The 23,064-nt window shown below is 41.6% G+C and overlaps 1 protein-coding gene across 5 annotated transcripts in view; it reads right to left on the reverse strand.

The window, feature by feature from the left end:
• Positions 1 to 211: 211 nt before the first annotated feature.
• The window catches only part of KHDRBS3 (KH RNA binding domain containing, signal transduction associated 3), a 165,680-nt gene continuing 142,827 nt past the window's right edge, over positions 212 to 23,064 (reverse strand). For 3 of the 5 annotated variants that reach the window (XM_088798937.1, XM_019724292.3, XM_074316351.2), the window contains exons 8-9: positions 10,952 to 11,010; positions 8,509 to 9,131 (exon numbers count right to left, since the gene is read on the reverse strand). In XM_088798937.1, coding sequence (XP_088655063.1) covers positions 9,040 to 9,131; positions 10,952 to 11,010 — 151 coding nt within the window. In that variant the 3' untranslated portion in view covers positions 8,509 to 9,039. Of the gene's footprint in view, positions 685 to 7,517; positions 7,577 to 8,508; positions 9,132 to 10,951; positions 11,011 to 23,064 lie in introns of those variants that run through there. The other 2 variants (XR_002136731.3, XR_002136730.3) reach the window with 2 other exon arrangements.

Below are 23,064 nucleotides of genomic sequence, written 5' to 3' on the forward strand. Positions count from 1 at the left end.
TCCTCCCGGGGCGCACTGAATTAAAATCACAATGCTCCAGTAAAGGGTGATGAGAGAATGAACAGAATAATAACACTTCCACAGGGATTATGACCTTTCTGTTCCATAACAAATTACACAGAGGCATGAAAACCAGCTTCCTCTTCTGGCTGTACCACTCTGCTCCCCACAGAAGCCTTTATAATTAACCTTGCACATGCAAAAATACGTAGCATAACACTTTCTTATTTATTGGTCCATAACTGACACAGATAAATCATTCTCAATCCAAAATATGCATAGAGTCTTGACTTCCTGCAGTGAGTTGCAGCCATGCACACTTACCAAGTGTGCAAATTTAGAGCTGCGCTGAAATCACCGGACTTTGTTTTCCTTGGTTAATAGTAAAGAAGAAGAGATTTGAATGGGCAGCCTTTATTACGTAATACACAAAGCATTGGGTGTGTTTATTAGGAGACAACAAAATAAGATTGATTTTCTTTCCTTTTTTTTTTTTTTGTTTAATAGGCTTTCCAAATGAAAAAGCATACCATTTTATAAAGCATTTCACAGAACACAAAATTTTGAAAAAAAAACAAAAAAAAAAACTAAGATGATTTTCAAGTTCCCAAGTGAATTCATTTACTGACTAGGCACGTTGGTGAGTTGACTATTCTTAAGCAGTCCATTATTAGAGAAAAGTTCCTGAAAGAGAGGAAAATGAAATATATTTGTACACATCAAGAAACTAATATTTAAGCTCTATTGGGAATGGCAGGATTTAGGCAGAGGAAGCAGGCAAGTGGAAGTTTAATAGGAACAAGGATATTATAGAACAATGCGAACGAGAACTGTAGAAATTAAGGCATAAAATATTTGTGTTCTGTAAGGCAGATGAATGATTAAAATAGTATGATGGTCAAAACTGGACCTATTATGGCATTTATTGGACATGGACCTTCAAGTATTACCGTGTGAAATGAGTTCCAATGGATACACGCTGGCACACCCTCGCATAGTTTCATCTAAGAGACTCAACTTCTAGATATATTTATTTTTATTTTTTACTAAGACCTAACAAGGTACTTTGATGTGCTATATGAGGCTGGACAATTAAGTTTGTGAACTCATCCTAGGAAACGTGCTACACACCTCATTGCTGAATAACACTATGGTCACCCTTGAAGTATTCCCCTTGGGAAGCTGTGCACTGATGCCAGCGCCTAGTCCACCCTTCAAAGCAATTTTGGAACTCTTTTTCTGGAATGGCCATCAGAGCTGTCATCGTATTATCCTTGATGTCCTGAATGTCATCACAATGTCTTCCTTTCAATATTTCCTTTATCTCCGGGTAAAGAAAGAAGTCATTGGGGGCCAGATCAGGTGAGTAGGGAGGGTGTTCCAATACAGTTATTTGTTTCCTGGCTAAAAACTCCCTCATAGACAGTGCTGTGTGAGCTGGTGCATTGTTGTGATGCAAGAGCCATGAATTGTTGGTGAAAAGTTCAGGTCATTTCCATCTAACTTTTTCACGCAGCCTTTTCAGCACTTCCAAATAGTACACTTGCTTACCTGTCTGTCCAGTTGGTACAAATTCATAATGAATAATCCCTCTGATATCAAAAAAGGTTAGCAATATCATTGCAACAAGTTTGCCAACTTAATTGTCAGATCTCATATACAACAAAACTGTTTTTCTAAACCCAAGTGGCAATCGGAAGGAAAAGAAAAACAAAACCCAATGACAGTGGTGATGTGGCCCTCACCACGCTTACTCCTCACAGCTCTGGTCACACATGCTTGTCCCCAGGAGACCTGACAACACAAAGTGTGACCTGAAGCAATCAGTACACCGTTCGCACCTGCGTGTGACCCAGCCCTTCCTGCCTCTCCAGACACCCGCACCTTATGTCCCGGCAACTGCTCACGTGTCCCCAAACACATGATGAGTTTGCGTGCCTTGGTCAACGCGGGCTCCCACCGGCATCAATCAGCCTGTTACATCTGACTGTTTTCTCCTCCCTGCTTCAAACCTCAACTTAACTGTAGAACCCAGTCAGGTTTCTGTGTGGAGCCTTTCCCTCCAAGCCGTCTCTCAGACAGGGTTCAATCACCTGTCCTTCACCGCGCCTTGTATCATGCACAGGGCAAGCACAGTGAGCCTCGGTGTCACCTGCACAAAGTGTCAGTGTGCAGGGATGAGTCAGACGCAAGCTATTGTTTTAAAGGCAAATACTTTAGAAAGGTAAACATCTAATAGAGTAAATCTATTGATCAGGGCTTTGTTTTAAGTAGTCAAGGAATATTTCTTGAATGGGTTGATGACCCAGTGCTATAAGGTATAGGCAGTGGGACGAACTTATTTCTGACCTTGGAGGTGCTTCTGGGGGATGGAGGATGGCCACAAGACATTAAGGACAGTTCAGAATCAGTTGTTTGCCAATCTAGTGTTACCGTGTTTCCCCGAAAATAAGACCTAGTGGAATTATCAGCTCTAATGCGTCTTTTGGAGCAAAACTTAATATAAGACCCAGTCTTATTTTACTATAATATAAGACCTGGTATAATATAATATAATACAATATAATATAATATATAATAAAACATAATATAGTAATATAATGTAAAATACATATAATACCGGATCCTATATTAATTTTTGCTCCAAAAGATGCATTAGAGCTGATGGTCTGACTAGGTCTTATTTTCGGGGAAACACGGTATCAACCAGTACTTTCAGAGTGAAGGGAAAACAAGGTCCTTTTGGCATAAGGAGAGAGGGAAGATTTTGAAGAACTGGCAGGCTCTGGATGGCGAGAGAAGAGGAAAAGGCGGGCAGACTCTGTGGAATGAGGTGCCCGCTGGGGTCCTGTTTCCTCAGAGACCAGGGCCCCCTCAAGGGCAGGTCCCATCTCATTCACCCCGGTTCCTCCAACGTGCTTAGCACAAAGCCTGTCAAGTGAAGGTCCGGCCCTCAGACCACAACTGCTAATGCAAACAGCCTCCAGTGGAGAGAGGAGACCAATAGGAGTTTGAGGAAAGCTTATGGGATTTGTACCACTTAGCTGTCCCTTAAGACACAGCCGAGCGCCCTGGAGAGGTCTGTGCAGGACCCCACGCACCCACGCTGCCACATTCATTTGTACAGGGTGTAGCCTACCACATGCCAGCCTCCGTGTGGTGTAAAGGCATTTTACACCCACTTTGAGCAGATGAATTTACCGTGGGGCCCTAAGTGCTAACGGCTGTACAGAGTAATGAAGACACACAGCATTTAGGGCTCAACTTTCCTTCAGAAAAGCATGCTAAGATACACCATTAGCGTTAGGGGGAACAATATAGTAATATCTACTGAAAAATGCAATGACTCAATAAATCTACTTTACAAATTTATTCTACACATATTTACACAAATGTGTGCAATAACAGAGATTCAAGGCTATGCTTTCTAGCATTGTCTTTAATGAGTGAAAAATATCAGAAGCCAGCTACATGCCTATCAACAGTTGTTTAAATTAGGGTTCATTCATATAAATATTATTCAGCCAATAAAAAGGTAGATTTATAGTGAAGATAGACAATGAACTCTAAGATATACTCTAAAGTGACTGGAAAACCATGTAATGTTTTGTAACTAAAAGCAGTAATAATTAGAATAAAAATAGTAATAATTAGTTATTAGTCTGTGGTCTGCCTATGCATAGATGATTTCTAGAAAAATATACAAAACTAATACAAACAGCTGCCTCTGGGTGGTGGCTGGGGACAGGGGTGGGAATTTAGACCAACCCTGCACTGTGTTCTCTTCTGGAAGTTTGGATTTTGTACCAAGCACATGTATAACCTACTAAATAAAGGACATATTTTGGTTTTCTTCTTCTTTTTTTTTTTTCAATCTCTGCTAACTATTCCTAACACTGCCTGTTAGGAGCCATATCGATTACACTGACAATGTCATTCTTTCATAGTCATTGACTTGCTAAACCTTTACCCTACCGAACACTGTGCCAAGAGATGGGACGAGATGATGAGGAGGTTAGCGCCCCTGTATTTTCAGGCTATTGGATCAATAACCCATGCAAACAGAGGTTTGTGTAAAGCTCTTGTTGAAACGCAGACTGAGAAAGGCTCTATCTGTCTGTCGGGAGTGGGGTACGGCCAGCGTCAAAGTGAAGAGGAGACTGCACTTGACAGTGGAATCCAGCTTCTGAGCAGGACCCCGAGAGCCTTCATTCGATGCCCTGGCCTACCCAGACAGCAGCATCTCCCACTTTCTTGAATTACCCTGCTTCCCTGAAAATAAGACCTAGCCGGACAATCAGCTCTATCTAATGTGTCTGTTGGAGCAAAGATTCACATAAGACCTGGTCTTATTTTACTACAATATAAGACGGGGGCTAATATAATATAATATAATATAATATAATGTAATATTATATTATACAATATAAGACTGGGTCTTATATTAATTTTTGCTCCAAAAGACGCATTGGAGCTGATTGTCTGGCTGGGTCTTATTTTCGGGGAAACACAGTACCTAATATAACTGAAGCTTCTCCACGACCATGTTTTCTTATAATTCCAAATATTTATATAAAGCAACCAATAAGAGCAAACACCTCTATTTGTGCCAGGAAGGCTTCTAATCTTCACAGCAATCCTGAGGAAGATATAGTTGTGCCCATTTTATGGATGGGGAATCTGCAGTGTAGACTGCAGTTCAGAGAGGGTGAGTAACTCACCCAAGGTTACAGAGCTGATGAATGATGGAGCTGGGATATGAATGCTTCCAAGAAAACCCTCCCTGTGTGGTTATCTTCTGCTCTCGCTAATGGCCCTGCTGGCACCTTCAGCTGCCTCTAACCACCCCGCCTGGCATACATGTCTCTCTTCCATTAGTCTATGTCTGTCAGAGCCCTAGCGGTGCCTTCCCTGCCCGTTTCGCCAGGAGACTGTGGTGTCTTCAAGGACGAGACTCGGTCATTCATCACACATTTCTACTGCCTGCAGCACAGCTGAGGCTCAGTCAGTGTACGTGGAAGAATACTGATACTGATTCAACTCAGAACCTTGAATATAAGATTCGGAACCTACATGCAGTCAAAGACTCACCAGGGAGGAATCTGGGCAGGGGTGGGGGCAGAGGGGGTGGAAACAAGTCAGAACCCCCTTAAACACCAAAGACTCTGGGTTAATGTGGATGGTTCCAATCTTGGCTCTACCAGTTACAAACTAAGTGATTTCACCTCTTGAAGCTTAAGTGTCATCCTTTGTAAATGGAGGTGACACTTACCTTCTTATAGTTGCGAGGATTCAATGAAATCATGTGTAGAAAGCAATAAGCGCGGGCATACTGACAACTTGTAACCACGGTAAGTCACATAATATCAATACGAAATGAGGAAGTATAAACTAAGCATACTCTTTCAGAGAGCACAGAGGGACGATGGTTCGACTTGACTGGAGGAGACACCATGGAAGAGGGCACTGAGCCAGGCCCTGGCAGACGGGCCAGGTTTCCAGGGGCCAAGACACGGGGCAGCTGTACTGGTTTGTCAGCTCCTCACTCCGCTACGGGAATCACGTGAATGTAAGGTCCACAGCTTACACATCTACGCATCCCACGCCTCCTTTGCACCCAGCATAGAACTCATGCTCAGGAAAGGTTGTCAAGTGAGAAAATATAAATGTCAAGGGGGCAGACACAGGCGAGGGGAAAGATGTGGGAACGATGCAATATGCTCATACGGACAGAAGACTGCTTGTCCCGGCAGAGTCTTCCTGCTGAAACAGGAAAATGTAAGGCTTGGTAGGGTAGACGGCAGCTGAGGGAAGCCCTTGGAAGCCAACAAGGAGGATTCCTGTTCACTAGTGTTCCTGGGGGTTCCTGCGAGCTTTCGGGCTCACCACCCCGTTTTATACTCCAGTGAAGCTAGGGAGGCTTTTAAAAAATGAAAATAAACATAAAATTGCACAATTCCTATGAGTCAGCTCTAAAGACGACCTGGGAGTTGACCTTCTAGGGACCAATCCTTAATTTCTGATTTAAGAAACCTACATTTATTTATTATTCAACATACCAATTCCTAAATGCATATATATATGTATATGTATATGTATATGTATATGTATATGTATATGTATATGTATATGTATATATATATGAAAGAAAGAAAATAGTGAAATTTTTCAATACTGTTTCCCCGAAAAGACCTAGCCAGACAATCAGCTCTAATGTGTCTTTTGAAGTAAAAATTAATATAAGACCCAGCCTAATATAATATAATATAGTATAATATAATACTGGGTCTTATATTAATTTTTGCTCCAAAAGACACCATTAGAACTGATTGTCCAGCTAGGTCTTATTCTTGGGGAAACAGGGAATAACATCACACATTGAAAAAAGCATTAAATGCCACAGTCCCTTTCTGTGCAAGAAAAGAAGCAAAAACAAAAATCAAAAACCAAAAAAAACCTCAAAAAACAAAAGGCGATGAACTTATTTCAGTCTATCACAGGGAAGATAACTATTTTCTTCCTCACAGTAGTTTAAATGTTTCAGGCTAGTTTTGGCTATTATGAAAAAAGGAAAGCTCATATTTCCCACACATATTAAATATATGTATTCAACTTTGACAATTCAACTTCACATTATTGGGTCACTTCCCAGGTTACAAAAGGCTCTGGCAATATTATCTCACTTAATTCTTAAGAACAACTACCTGAGATAAGCTTCATTCTTACTGTGCTGATGTGCAAAGTGAGACTTGCCCAAAAATCACTCAGTAAGGAGCACAGCTCAAGTACAAATACTTTAAAAAGCAAGACTCTGGAATGTCATGGCCAAAGCAGTGTTTCTGATGGAATAGAGAGAGGAAAAAAAAAAACAACCAACTATCTGAAAAGTGAGACTAAATGAATGATACCTTTCCTTCACAGATACCTAGATTAAAAAATATATATATAAAATAATTTTATAAAACACGTTTCATAATATTTATCTTATAAAAGTAATACTTTGTTTTCCAAATTTCAGAAAGGATAGAAAATCACACACACACATAAAATCATACTTCCACAAGCCTAAGATAATTGCTGTAAAAAATTTCCCACATACCCGTGTAATTTCTTGCCTATGAAGATACAGGGTATACAGTCCATTTTTAAAAAATAAAATGGGGGTCATATTACATACACATTAGGTTTGGTAAACTACTCTTTTCCTTAATAATTTGGAAATTTTTTCCATGTTGTTGACGAGACTGTTAGATTTTTTATAGAAGAAAGTAATCCAGTATTTAAATATTGTGATGACCTGAGCCTCCCATCTCTGCAGCTTAAACAAAGCTGACTGGATCTGACTTGTTTACATTCAGGAAGCTTCTTTTCTGACTGGAGGAGTTAATTTGCCATAATCACAAGTGCTGGTAATAGGAACCAGCATGGGACGTTTTCCACCCGACTTTAGATAAGCATGAAATTGCCTTCATCTTCCATAGCACATCAAAATAATTGGCGCAAAGGCACTTACTTACCTGTGTCTGCTCCAGGGATACAACCAGCTCCTTCAGCTTTCCAAGATGGCTGACGTTTCCTACCAAAAGAAAAGACCTGTTTACTCAAAGAGAAGGAACTCCCTGAAGAAATAAAAATTAAACATTTTACATAATCTACAGTTTAAAAAAAAACAAAAACTTAAAGCCAAATGATTAAAGAATAACTTTATTAAATAGTTGTCAGTTTTAAGACGTGCCCTCAATTACTGACCAAATAACGTATTACAAACAACTAGTTATGAGGTTTTACATTTGTTTAATAGGGAATAATTGGCCCCAATTAAACTGACTAAACTAAGGCTTTTTAGATTACTGAAACAAATTAAACTTTTTAAAATGAGAATTTAGGTGATCTTAAAACCTTTCTAAAATGGATAATGAAACTTGCTAAGTTGTAATCTCCCTGGTTTTATTAGTTATATTAAGATAAATTAAGTGAGATTAAAATCTTATTTGATTTATTTACCTTTGAAAATGAAGACCGTTTAAGGGTTACACATCCTCAGCCTTGGCGAGTGCGACCTCAATTAGTCAGAATGTCTTTTAAAGCTTTGTGCTTATTGCTTCCAGCATGGAGCGAGGTGTTCATTAAGGTACCAAAATTCTCATAAAAAATCCAAAGTTGCACTAGTGAAAAAACGCTCAACAAGATGAAAACTGATCACATCTTTTTCAGAAAAATCAGTCGTTATTTTAAAACCAGTTTTTAAACAAGATTGGGTTTTGCGTCGTTTTAACGTGCCACTCAAGCAGATTGATACCATTTGGACTCTTTAGACAGCATTTATATCTACGGTGAGTATAGAATGGTACATTTAATTTTATACCATTTTTAAAATAAGTTGTACAATGTTTAGTGTGACCCTTTTATGACAAGCATTGTTAAATGAATTCTTTCCCTGTTTACAACTATTTATGAAGGCCTTTTTAAATAAGAAAAACATGAAATTGTTAGCTCACACACACGAAATTTCTTTCAAAAGTTTATTTAGTATCAAGCAAGAGGAAACTTTGCTTAACACTACAGAACATTTCAAGACTTGAGTTACAAAAGAATACCACATTATTTGCACTTGTAATTGGCTTCTCTTTTTACGCATGTTGGCAAGAAGAAAAAAAAAACTAGCATATGGCTGAAAGATAAAATAACTAAATTCTATGGAAACCTTTAAAATGAAAGGTGAGGCTTATGTTAAAGGATGGATTAACATATTTAGTAAACCTATTTTTTGTTTGTTTGTTTAACACTAGTTAATCAAAGTTATTTTTTTTTTTCCTTTTGATGACCTATTTTTTCATATACAGACTGGAAATAACAAAAGTTTACATATCTTTCTTTTTTTTCTGCCCAAGTTGATGTTTCAACAAAGTAGTTTTAAGTTCCATCCATTCAGATTTTAAGCATTTGGATTTATTTAAAAAGGGATTGTTCGTAGAAAAAAATTACTTTGAACAGTACACAGGACGGGTGGAGATTGGCTATGTCACAACGACAGTACAATCAGTATCGGCCGTACGGCTGCTCTCTGTAGACGCCCTTGGCGGTCCTGGCTGAAGGTGCCTTGTGTCTTGAGTTAGTCCACTCTTCTTGCCCTAAAATCATAAGATGAATCACAATGAGATCATTGCCAGGGTTCCCACTGGTGCCATTTTTCAGAATCTAACTTAGCCCTGAACCAGCAGTAGATTTCATATTGAAGATACATAGCCTGGATGTACTGGGGCAAAAAAAACAAAAAACACACACACAAGGAAATTTACTTTAAAACAAATTACGAAGACAATGGGAAATGGTCATCTCATTCGCACCATCAACATGGGAAGAAAAATGATTGTTTTGTATCTTAAATGGCAGCCAACTTCCTGAGAACGTTCCTTTTGGTCATTCGTTTGACAAAAGCTCACATCTCAGGTAGCAAATTGAACTGCCTTTGCTAAACATTAAGGCATTTACAAATGGAAAAGAGAATGGAAAAGAATCACTTAGATTTCTTCTAACAGCAAAAGCAAAGAAAACACAGATACAAATCTGTGAAGGCAAAAAGAGACAAACAAGAGAACAAAATGGGAATGGGAAGATTGGGGAAGAGAAATGCGGTATTGTTTAAGTCCTTCCCTAGAAACGCTAGGTCAGAGTTGTAGTGGGTGGAAATTTATACCTCAATAGCAATTCATGAATAAGAAAGAAAATTAATGACATACTGTCACCCACGTTTCACTCATAACACTAAATCCACACCGGACAATGGCGTTCATAACCAAGGGCATTCTATCATCTTTATGTCCTGAAATTAAAACAGGTTCAACCTCAGGACTTCCAAGTGATGGAAGGTCTGTGACAACAAGCAGTTAACACCTCTGCTGCAACACATAGCAATTTGAAAGTCATGTGTCCACAGAGACCAATTTAAAAAAGCTGCGAAGGAAAAATGCTTAAAATGACCTCTTCTTTTGACACAAACATGCAATCAACGTCATCCCCTCACACTAACGGGCATCAATTTAAGTGTACAGCAGTCAACAAACCAACTTGCTTCTCTTAAGTGTCTGCTTTGAATAACAACAACAACAAAATCCACAGTGCGGTCATCACAGCTTGGGGCAGGTGACATAACAAAATGCACTTCAAAAGGAACATTGGCAAATGGTTTTTCAGTTATGCTCAGAGAAATGTCACAACATCCATTAACCAGAATCCTGATTCACTTGCATGGGATCTGCTTTGCAATTGATTGAAGCATCCTGTCCTCTGAGCTCCTTGCCCTGCGGCAAAAGAGCTTCTTGCAGTCATTATGTTGCTGCCACCAATTCTTTTAATTAAACCCGTCATCCTGCATTCTGAGACTTTGGACATGGATTCCTCACTGAACTGAGAAGGGCTGGGCGGTCTCCCCGTAAGCCATGGAGACCTTGCCAGCTGCCCCCAGGCTCAGTGCTTATGTAACCTTTATGGGATGACACCCACTGTAATGTTTTCAGAGGATCTGAGATTGGTGAGGAATTAAAAGATAAAGGTGGGGGTGAGAGAATCACTTTAGATCTGGAGTCTCAACTGCTTCATTTTCCTTTACTGCCAAGAAGCAGACACTTCAAAACGACCCATGCTATCAAGTGGCAGCAGTTTGGCAAATGATTCTATAAATGAGAAAATCAGCACACACGGCAATCAACTCAAACAGAAAACCGAGGTTCCGAATCTGAATTCCTGCAATTGTCTGTGTCTTTAGTCCTCTTTAAACAGTAAATTTAAATCTTAAGGGAGCTTCTGAAAATAGCTAGATAGGCACAGATGACCTGAATGGAAGCTGCTACATCAGTCTGAGTGTCTGTATGCGTTCCCCTCAATTAAGGGAGCGGAGGTGCTTCCACAAGCACGTCCCCTGTGTTGACAGACCACGCGGCCTCTCACTCACCGTAGGAATCGTACGTCTCCTCACTGAGTCCATGCCCATAATCATAGTAATCAGCGCCACTGCAGTGAATGAAACAAAACACATCAAGGAAACAGGTGAGAACACAGGACAATGTTACTCGGCCATGAGTTTAAATCACGTGCAAGGAAGTACCTACAACTTAAAGAAAACGAATACAGGGCAGGGCTAAAAACTGACAGGAGTCCCCACTGAGCTGACAAATCTCTAACACAGAGGCCACAGACTTCACGGTTACCAAGGCCCCTTTCTTAGCCCCCCAACTTTAATACATAGTAAGTGTGTTGGCACCTTAACCACAGCAACCGGCCAGTCAGCACAGAGAAGAGCCTACTGTGTGGACGGGGGACACGACGATGGGACCTGTCCTGGAAGGACTGAGTCTGGAGCACAGACAGATGTGCAGGGTCCAATGACAGCACCCTGTGCCAAGAACAAAAGCTGGGCTCCTGCAGGGAACTGTGGGAGCGGAGAGGGGAGGACAACCATAGCTTCTCTCCAACAGATGGAACGCTTCCGGGAGGCCAGGCCTGTATTTCCTCTTCAGCCCTCACCTACCAGAAAACGCGATGCTGTACGAACTGTGGGCACTTCCCTTTGTAACACAGTAACAAGTACCAAGATGAAATGCTTCGTTTCCCCAGCACGAGCACATCAGCATCAGGAAGGGGCTGCCACACTGGATTTGGCGTCCATGAGGATTGTCACAGGAGAGAGGGCGAAAGGCTCCCTGCGGCCCAGTCCCGGCCAGCACCCTCTCGGGCTGTGAGCTCTGCAAGGCGCATGCATCCTTGAAATACCCGGGAAAGGGGTCCTGGGACCAGGGCCATTCTGCAGACAGCGCAGAACAGGCAACGTACACACAGCGTACTTGAATTAGGCATAAGTGTTCGCAGGAACAAATCTGTGGAAAATCTAGATTACTGAAGCATAGCTGATGTAATTACTTTGTGATGCTATTTTGAATGTCGAAGGAAGAGCTTCCATTCACCCGCTCAGGCCTTCCCTTCGCCACGCGACCTTACTTTGTAGGGAAATGTGTTACCTTGGATTGTCATGGAAATAAACATTCTCATTATTCCAACTTCATGCAATCAGTCAGGGGTTCTAATCGAAATGGAAACTGACCTAGCTCAGCTGTTTAACACCTGAGGGAGTTACCATGTGACTAGTAAGAGCCACACTGCGAGTGTCGCTGTCTGCCGGCGGCCGAGACCCCACGCAGCCATCACAACAGGCCTGAGCTAAGTCCAACTGTCATCCCATTTTACAGAGGAACATGCTGCAGATCAGAAAAGCTAGGACGGCACCTAAAGCCTCACAGAAAATAGCATAAGGTGACACACTCGTGGGTTCAGCCCACCCCTGGCTCTCTTTCCCAGTTTCCTTCTCAGTAAACGACAGCAGGCTAACCACCAACTCCAACGACTAAGCGCAGAACGACAATTCCTATGAGAGAGAGGCAGGCAATGGGATCTGTTCCCTTTTCCTCGAGCGTGTGGGGATGTGTCTTCACGTCTGCTCCTCCTTCTGCCGGAAATGTTCTCTCCTCTCCTTTCACGCTACCTCCCATTTAGTCTTCAGCCTAAATGCTGCTTCCTCAGAGACTGCTCCCCATGTCCCGCGGCTGGCCCAGTTCCCCATGACGTCACACTTTCCTCCTTTCTCATCCCTCTGCTGACTGTCACTCAAACATGAACTGAGTGACTAGGACCCTAGAGAAGTGGCACGTCCCTCACACTGGTGTGTCATGCAGGCTTCTTGGAGAATGTGATGCTTGAGCAACGTTCTGAAAGACGGGGACAGGGGAGCTAAACTGGGGAGGGGACAAGGAATGGACAGAGCCTTGGGCAGAGCCTCAGGGACCTCCAGGAGGAGGGAACAGTGTATGTGAGGCACAGATGCAGGAAACGGGCTGAAAAACTTGTGTGTCTACAAATACGTCCATCACATACAGTTAATAAGTATTGATAAAGTGCCTGGACGAGAATATTCCTCAGCACAAAATGCTCCCTTCATGTGCTATCTATAGGCCAGACCTGGTTATCCTGGTTTAATCACGTCCTCACTGTGAACTAACTACGGTGTGCACACCGGTTATGATGTGGGCTTCCTGGCGTGGAGACAAGACAGAAGCTGTCTGGAAGGCGCTGTGTTAAGCTCCACGGGCTCCTTTAAACGCTGCGGAGAACAGAACAGTCACTCCCACAGCTGACCGACTACACCAAGGGGCAGTGTGCCATGTTTCCAAGGAGGCACATGCAGCCACATGGTGTGTTTTTTTAAAAAAGTCTTCAGTTTGAGAACTGGCATTCCTAGAGAACCTGCAAGAAAGGAAGGGTGAGAGGAATGGAACCCTTGTGAGCTAGCCCCCTGCCGTGCAGATAGCTTCTCTATGTGCTGGTCTCACTTAATCTACATCAAATCTCTGCTTTTACTAACGAGGCAGCTGAGGCTCAGTGCGGGTGAGCCACCTGCCCAGGGTCACACAGCTTGTAAGTGGCGGCATCTCGACTCAAAGCTCGGGATGCCATTGCCACGTGCTGAAACCTGTGCCAGAGGCGGACTGTGCTGGCACCCGCTGTACTCTGACCTGCCCTGCTGCTCCCTCTCTCTTCCCGAACGTCCTACTTGCTCCGCCTGGGGCTTCCATGGGCCCTCATCATACTCAGAAACAGAGGTCAGGGTCCACACGAAACCCCCGCCACATGATCATGACAAGTGATAACTGCTCCAATTCCCTCTCTGGTCTCAAATTCCTCCCTTCCCTTTCCGTAGTCCTAATTTTCTCTCAAGACATAACACACATTTATGAGGAGAAAAGAAGAGGGACTAGCTGAAAAAGGTGCAGAGAAATTTTCATATTCAAAAAGAAAAAAAATTCAGCAAAAATAAGCAACAACGAAGGAAACAATATGGCTTTCCTACGTCTTAAGATTTCACAGCTTTAAATAGGTGAATTGCTACTAAAATCGATTATCTTTCTCATCTTGAGGATGGAAATTTAGAAACAAACCTTTTGATAAAACATCAGTGTCAAAGATTGGTCAAGACATCTGAGTCTAAACTTGGGTGACCCTGGGAGAGCCGTCCGCTCACGGAGTCCTGGTGGCTTATCTGTCAGATGCTGCTCAGACCCCGGGGCCTAACGCTCTCAATGGCTCATCCACAGCATCTTCTCATTTTGTTGAAAATAAACTGGCTAATGCTTTTTAGAAACTCAGCACTAAATTAAATGAATCTCAGTCTTCTTTCCAAAGGTCAGCAGTTATATCGTGATGGCTGCTTAGACAAATAAAAACCTGATGTTCTTGAGAATTTTATCTTTGTTGCACAGATAAAATGAGAGTAACCTCTTCATAAAACTGAAAATAATTTCCTGCACTGAGACAGGTCCGCACTGTTGAACGTGAGGCTGTCTATGACAGGCATTGAGACTAACCACCAGAAGAGTTGAACAACTGCTTTCTGCCCAAACGCAGTCTCCTTTACTAAATGAACTGAGCGGTAATGAACATCAGTATAGATGGGAAATTTGTCTGTGAAGTGCTCCAACATAGTTCAGCCTAAAAAAAAAAAAAAAAACTGGGGTGAAGAATGCTCTCCAATGAACACGAGGATAAAAGGCAGCATAATTTGGTCCAGCAGCGGTCTGGTGATAAGACAATCTTAGTTCTGACAAGTGAAAACTTTAAACTGACATTTTCTATCATTTCACCCAGTTTCTGATTATTTCTTGCAAGACTGTCATCAAGCCGAGAAGCTGGGAGCAGCTGAGCCCCCATTGTCATACCTGTCAGTCCCATCTGAATTGCTTTCACAGCATTTCATTTCGGGTACCTCAAATGTCTATTAACCAAAGACATGTCCTATTTCCCAAGGATAAACTGAAAACCCAACATACGGCAAAGGGGAAAAAACACTACGAAACTCTCCATTGATGGGTACAACCTTTAATATTAATAATAGGCCGAATACACCTCACCTCCATCAGAGGGGCTCCAGGGAAGCCCCTCCCTCCGTAGATCAGGAGCAGACATCTCTCACTGGCATGAGGGTCCCCCAGGCCTTCTTCTATCCTTCCTCCATGTTCCAACGCATGTCAGGGGTTGAAGGAGTCTACACGTTCAGCATGATTCCTGGTTTTCCCAGAGGTCCTCGATTCCATCAACCAGAGTCAATATCCCCCAAGACCGGGCTTAAGGAGCAAACTGTAACACTGGGACCAAGTCCAAGTCCATCGCTAGGCCTTCTACCCTTCAATAAACAGGGCTTTAAGAGGAGGACAACAACTCAGAGTCCCCAGATGACACTGTCCCTATGAACAGGATTTAAGAAGGAACTTCGGACATTTATCTGTCCCCTATCCCTCCAATCTCTCCAAGCCTCTCCACAGATTTCTACCTGGAAGTCACCAGAACTAGTGTCATGAGGCCCTTTGCTTATATTACGTCCATCTCAGGAAGCTCTAGATTTCTCCATTATGCTTCATCCCCAGCCTCGTAAAATTCTGCCCACCTCAGCTCCCACCCGACTCAGCAAGTCTTAGACTATGCCCTCTGGAATTTATGGCTCATCACTGACAAAACCCCTATATATTCTCAACCTCACCTTTGGGCAGTCTCTTACCTGCTTCCTCGATGGGAACTTGGTTCTCCTCAAATGATGACTCTTTCTCACAGCCCTCTCCAGTTTTTTCTCTACCTCCCACAGCCCCTGTACCATGGGGCCTAGGGGAAGGGTGAGTACTCTCTTTGCTAACCCCTTTCTCCCCCAATCCACACACACCACAGCCACTATTGTGGTTACGCTTGAAGACCATGGTGCTTCATTCTTCTGTACTAACACCCAGCTTGGAATCTCCCACCAGAATCACCGTCCTAAGTCTAGGTGATATCAGGATGTGGGAAGAGGATCCTGCCCGCAAGCTAGTCTCTCAATTCCCTGGGCAACGCTTGTCCACTGATCTCACCTCTAGTCTCCTTCAGCCATTGGACACTTCCAATGTCACACCCTACAGGGATGTGGACACTTCTACAGGGTGTGGACACTTCCATGTCACACCCTACATCTTGCCATCATCAACAACTTAAATTTCCCCACCTTGCTTCAGTTTTATACATCCCACTCCATGATTTCCTCTTTAGTTTCACTCCTTCCCTCTAGTATTATGCTGACTAGCCTTTCAAATAATTACAGTCATCCCCACTACTCTTCCTAAATTTTTCATCCCTTGTCAAGATAACAAGTGAATTCCAAGTTGCTAAACTGAATGGTCAATTCTCAGTCCTCATGTCACGTGACTCATCAGTAGTCTCTGACATAGCCGATCGCTGCCTGTTCCATGATGTTCTGTCCTTCCTTGGCTTCCAGGATATTATACACCATGGTTTCCTTCCATATTTTGAATACAGAACAAACTTGAAAAAAATCATTAAATGAAGTACTTAGCCTAAGTGTGGTCATGTACTCAGCAAACATTTTTGAGCACTTACTATGGGAAAGATACCATTCTGAAAAATGGAGATGCAGAAATGAATGAGATGTGACCTGCGCTCTCAAGAAGCTACCCCAGCTGAACACGTCAATTTCAACAGAACAGGTGACAAGTGTGAGTGTAGGACTGTCCAGAATACCTTGGGGTCAGAACCTAACTTTACTGGGAGGTGAGAAGAAGGTAAGGAGGAGCATAGCACATGAATGGCCGAGGGACTGGAAGAGGAAGGAAGAAATAATACACGAGTGCGGGTCAGACTGCAAGTAGTTCATTAACTCTTGAAGAAGGGCAATTACTCTGCTAGTTCACCAGGTATACACATGGCACTACTAGCATGGATGGATGGATGGATGGATGGATGGATGGATGGATGGATGGATGGATGGGTGGATACAGATATAAAGCTACATACAGTATGTGTGTATATTTTTTTCATTTAAATTCACGATGACCTGATAAATTAGGTATTATTCTATCTCCTTTATATACAAGGAAATTGAAGCTCTGGAAGGTTAACTAAACTGTCCAAGGATGAACTTGAACAAGAAGGACCACGTGTAAGTCAGGTCTGTGTGATGTCACAATTGATGCTTCTTCCCACGCTATGCTGCCTCCTCTTACCTGTAACTCTAAGGAGCTGGGGTTTATCCTTTCAGCGAGAAAGTTACCCCCGTCTGTTCACTCACAGCACTAATGTTCTCCTTATCTCCTGTTACGTTCACATTTGTTTGGGCACTTGCTATGCCCTTTGGGTGTGAATAACAACTTGTGTTTTTCTTGAACTTCTGAGTGTTTTTCTTCTTTGTAAAAGTTCTCTCTCCTCCTTCCCCCTCCCCCCTTAATTCTCTTTGTTTTCCATTCTGGTAACCCCAGCTTGGTTACTTTTGATGTACTGGGCTCTACCTTCTGTATCTTTCCATTTTTCTACCGTACTTGACAGCTCTTCATGCTTTGGTGCTGTTGAGCAGCTTATTTAGCCATTTATGGACTTTTTGATTCTCAATTCCTTAACTCATTTGGTCTTTATGGCTTTATGGATGTGATGTCTTCTTGTCCATATGACAAATTATTTATTTTATAATCACCTTCTATTCTTTGAGTTTGTTCTCTCAAGTTAGTTTTTCAGTTTGTTGAATCTGTTTTTTAAATTCTTAGTAAATTTTGGATATATGTTCAATTTGAGATTCTCAGTCTGCTGCTCTGTGGGTGCTACCCCTTGTTTAAAACAGCTTTCTTTAGGTGGTTGTGGAAAAGGGATAGAATATCGGGTGGGATATGCAAGCAATGTGTCTCCTGTGTTTGGGGCTTCCCCTCTGGGTGGTACTACCTGAGGTGTGGCTTCGCATGGTTACAGCTTTACTCTGGGAATAAACACTGCTGAGTGAGCCCTAATGGGTTAGAGGCTAAATTGGCCGAGCTGGGTTATGACATAAATACCCCAAGCCTCAGCGTGCTTCTTGCTTACAGCCATGGGTGGAGGGGTTCGGTCTCCCCTAAAACACTGTAACGTTACGGTACCCTTCTAACTGGGGTTTTGTTTGTTTTTTTCATAGATCTGGTTTCATTTGCTTCCTCTTTCTCGGGAAACTTTCAAAACTTTTTGCTGTCATGTTATGGGATTTTAAGAAGGGCGGTAGGTGAGGCAGATGTTTTGAGTTCATCTTCTTGATTCAATCTTCTTTTCTTTTTTTAAGTCCTTTTTAGTTTACACTGCATTTAGACAATCTTTTAATCCTCAAAACCCATCTGAAGTTGACATATTGTTTAATTTCACAGGCAAGAAAAATAAGGCCAGGATTTGGGAACTATGGCTAATTAATATTTGTCTCTACAGTAATTATTCCTGGCACACAGTAGCATTCCAAAAACAAGGCAATAAAAGAAAGAGCAATAGGAACCCAAGGACTGAGTGCTCATGACTCAATGGATAGTTGTAATAACAATGCTTTGTTGCAATGGCTGTGACAATTGTTTTGGGTGGGAGGGGTAGTGAATCCCTTCATAAGTTAAATTCGTAACTTCTATGCTGTTTGAATTTAACATAAAAAGGGTTGACATTTTTCCTGATTATTTTGGCTCATTCCTTTAAGAAAAATCTTATCTGTAATCATTATGATAAAAATGAATATTTTAGCAAACATTGAACAAATTCTTATTATATGACAGGAAAAATTGAAGGACTGAACACCCATAACCCAGATAATAGCTTCATACTGGCTTTCTACTCAGAAGGCTTTAATGCTTATATAACCATTAAAATTTTTTTATAGATAAAGCAGAATAAATGAAAAGCAATATTTAAAATGACACATTGGGACTACTCTTATTTTCCTATTATCATAGATAGCTGAAAGATGAAATTGCTTCAGGGTAATTGGCTAAAAAAAAAAAAAATCCAATCTGCTTTCAATAAGTCTTACTTATCTAATAGTGCTTTCAAAACATTTAATAATATTTCTGCAGGAAGATACCAAACAGCGAGTTTCAGAATCAGGATGGACGAGTTGGATGGAAGAAGAGTTACAAAGTCTCATCATCTGAGCACGTGTTGCTTCACTGTGGTCCCTCCTGGATATTTGTTCGCGAGAGCTCCTACTAGGAGCTATTCTACTAACTGAGCTACTATCATCTCATCTGGGAAAAGAGATGGCGACAACTTCATTCACTCCTGTCTTCTGTGTTTTCTGAGTGTGCTCAGACTAAATATAGAGTTATCAATAATCATTTGCCCCCCTTCACCCAGGCATCCCACAGTTAAACAGGACAGCTCTGATGTGTGAGGCAGGGGAGCCGCCTCTTCGTAGGCACACTGGGCATTCGAAGTGTCTACTGCGTGGCAGGCACACAATTAGGAGACTTATGCCCTCGAGGAGCTTACCGTGTGAACTGCCATTCATTGAACCCTGTGAACTGCCATTCATTTGCTGGCAAGGCTGCGGGAGGTTTAGAACATTTTAGATAACTTGCTTTATTCTCCTCTGTGGCTGGATCCATCTCTAATCCATCTCTCTCCCTCAGAGCATTGATACATACTCCTCTTCAAAAAGGCCTAGAGCAGTGGTTTTCAGTCCCCGAGACACTACAGAGCACGCACCAAGTCAAACTATTTTCACAATAATAATAAGACGTCATTTGTCCGTGTCTCTGTGCTGACATTTGTACCAAAGGTGGTGCGTAAAACTGTTAGAGCTTGGCAAGAATCAAGGCAGTAGCACCAAATCATACGAGTAGGGTTTTGGGTTTTGTTTGTTCGTTTGTTTGTTTTTAGGTAGTTTCTTTTAAAAATGTCCTTGATGAAGTAGTGAAAATTACCCCTTTTAATCAATCTCAGTTATGACGCATCACCGTTAAATGACTGCATGATGAAATAACAGGTACGCTTACAGCAGCCCTGCTGGCCGCCGCAGTATAATGGGAGCCTCAGGGGAAGTAGCTGGGCAACCGCTGACGCGGGAGCCCACCCAGCTGCTTCTGCCCCAGAATATCATTTTTACGTGAAAGATTGAACGGCAGGCAAACTATGGTTATTTGGGCTCAGATATTTGGCAGATGTTTTCTCAAAAATGAATGAAGTGAACCTGTCACTTGAAGAAAAACAACTGACAGTATGTTCCCAATGACAAAATTCAAGGTTTCAAGTATGAACTAGAATTTTGGAACACTAGTGTTTACCACAGTAAACTGACAGCAAGCCAATACCTACAGACTTCTCTGTTCAGCCTGGTGGTGATAACAACAAATCTGATATTTTAACATTACATAGTGAAATGTGTCGCAGCATGGGAAAAATATGCCTAACTCAGTAAACCCATATTTTTCCAATGACCCATGTATGATATTACGAAACCCATCAAGTGTAACAAAGACCAAGTGATTTTAACGTAATGGAGTATGAAAACTTTACTGATATGATATGATTTCAGATCTACACTGCAACTAACCTTTAAGAAACTACCACGTGCCAAGTTTTGGTGGAGTTTCAAAGAATATCCACAATTATGTGCAAGGCTATCAAAATGTTTTCCCCTTTTCCCACTACATATTTTTCATTTCAAATACTTCAACGAAAACAACCTATCACATCAGACTGAATGCAGAAGCAGATATAAAAATCCAGCTTCTATTAAGCCAGACATTAAAGCCATGCCACAATTCTTAATAATTATTTTTTGTTTATGAAAATAGTGATCTCCCATAAAAATAAATTATTTATATTAACATGTAATGGGTTGATTATATATTTCATGATTAATACATATTTTTAAATATTCTCTTTAATTTTGAATATGGCATATTTTAACAGTTATCAACGAGATAGAGTGAAGCACTCTGGCCCTCACTCATTTTTGAAGCTGTGAAAAGGAGTCGTGAGACTAAAAACTTTAACCATGGACATAGGTCGCTTGACCGCAGCAAGTCTGAGGAGGGCAGAGTCAGTACTATGCACTCGCCTGAAGAATGATTCTTTCATCTGGAAAACTGTCTCCTTGTCCATTTGGTGATGAGAGAGGACGCGCTCACTCACAGAGTTAGCCCGGGGGACAGAGCCCAATGTCACAACTGCTTAGCCTCACATCTCACACTATTCCATCATTAAAAATCCTAGGTCTTCTGGGTCAGGTAGGCAAAAAAAAAAAAAAAAAAATGGGAGAAAGAGAAACTTCTTGTAAACAAGACAAATATGTAGACTCCCCTGAAGCCATTAGGAACAGTTTTAACATGGAAATAGCTTCAGTTCCCTCAAACTGTATGCCATTTTCTAGCGCCAGGAATGTAAGAAAACAGAAACATATACTTAGATTTGAAATAAATAACTTTCTTTAAGAATTAAAAATTATATACATTTGCCAATAATTGGAACATTTAAAAATTCAATTTAAAGGGCCAGATACACTTTAGTCAGAGAATCCCTCTTTCTGAGATGAGAAAAAGGTTGAATAATTCTGACAGCTCGCAAAAACTGAAGGTCTGATTTTGGGTTTACAGACCTTTCAGAGTCCATACTAGTAACCTGACCACTAGACATTCCCTTGCTGAGGAGAACGAGGTTCACAGGGGAGGGAAAACAGGCAAATTTAAAATTTATGTTCCAATGTTTCTTAAGCTCGGAAATAAGATTTGGTTAAAAAGAGTAAATGAAAAACAGGGCTTAAAACAATTTGGGGAATTATCCCTGGTCCCGATTCAAACAAGAGTTAACAAAAGTTTCAGCTTACACGGAATCCTATTTTAAGAGATGTGTCCATGTCAAGTACAGACACCATAAAAACAGTTTTAAAATTGCAATTGAAAATTCTTCTCCCACTTTATTTTCAGGGTCGAACAGGATTTTAAAATGATAGACTGGAAAGTAAAAAGAATCAATGAAACTGTTGTATTTAAATATTTCATAATCATCTTCTTTTGTAAAACACAGGCTATTAAAATCAGAATTTTACTATGACATTAATAATAGTTTATATCTCTATAGATTTTATAAGAGAAATACATTCATGTAACTTAATGGAAGTCTTGTCTTTGTTCTAGCTACACATTTCCCTCTGCCATTGATGTGCAAACTGAGGCCCACCTTGCTGTAAGTGCAAAGGCCTGACTACATAGCACAGAGAGAACTGTGGACTCAGTGAGTCTGGGCTCCACCACTTTCAACTATTGTAGCCATTTACTGAGCCAAAGAGTATGAGCCAAGCATTTCATGCATTCATTCACTCAGATGTTCATTCATTGACTCGTGCATTCATTCACTCATGCATTTATTCATTCATTCGTATATTTATTCACTCATGGATATAATTTACTGAAAAATATTTAAGAAACAAAACAAATTCACTACCTTCATAAAACGTATATTGTAATGGCAGAGACAGACAATGAACTGTTTACACCTAAATACTTGGTAAGAAGGAGGACTGCAAAGGGGAAGAGCAGCTGAGAGAGACTGAAAGAAGCAGAATGAAGTTGTCATTTTATAACCTAGTCAGAGAACCCTCTCTAATAAGGCGCCGTACAGGCCGAGACTGGAGCTGTAGAGACACTCTGAGGGAACAGTATTCTGGGAGGAGGGACTGTCACAGGCCCAAGTCCAAAGGTGGGGACATTCTTGCCTGTTTGTGGATCAGAAAGGCAGTGCAGCTGGAGCAGAGGGGACGAGCAGGAGGTGGCAGTGAGAAGGCAGAGGTGGATCACGTAGGGTCACAGGGCCACAGAAAGGCTTTGGTTTCTTGTTTGTTAGTTTTTCTGCTGAGTGAAATGGGGAGTTACTAGATGTTTCCATGGCTCCAAGGAAACAAGAGTGCTGCCACTTACCGAGAGGGGAAGAACATGGGGCAGAAAGAGCTCTCTGGGCAGGGAGCGGTCAGGAGTTCAGTTGGGGACGTGTTAGGTTTGAGAGGCCTCTCAGCGAGGCCGCTGGGAGGAGAAATCCAGAAGTCAGGGGAGAGGGCTGAACTGGGGACACAGATCTGGAACCATCATCACATAAAAGGTACTTCTGACCATGGGACGGCGTGAGATCACTCAGAGAATACGCACAGATGGAGAGAGCTCAGGCTTTCGGATTAAAGGTTGACGTCAGTTCTTTTCGTTTGCTTTCTTTTTT

This window comes from Rhinolophus sinicus, chromosome 6 (genome assembly GCF_057876585.1).
Source record: "Rhinolophus sinicus isolate RSI-liver-muscle chromosome 6, RSI-T2T, whole genome shotgun sequence".
Classification (NCBI taxonomy): Eukaryota; Metazoa; Chordata; class Mammalia; order Chiroptera; family Rhinolophidae; genus Rhinolophus; species Rhinolophus sinicus.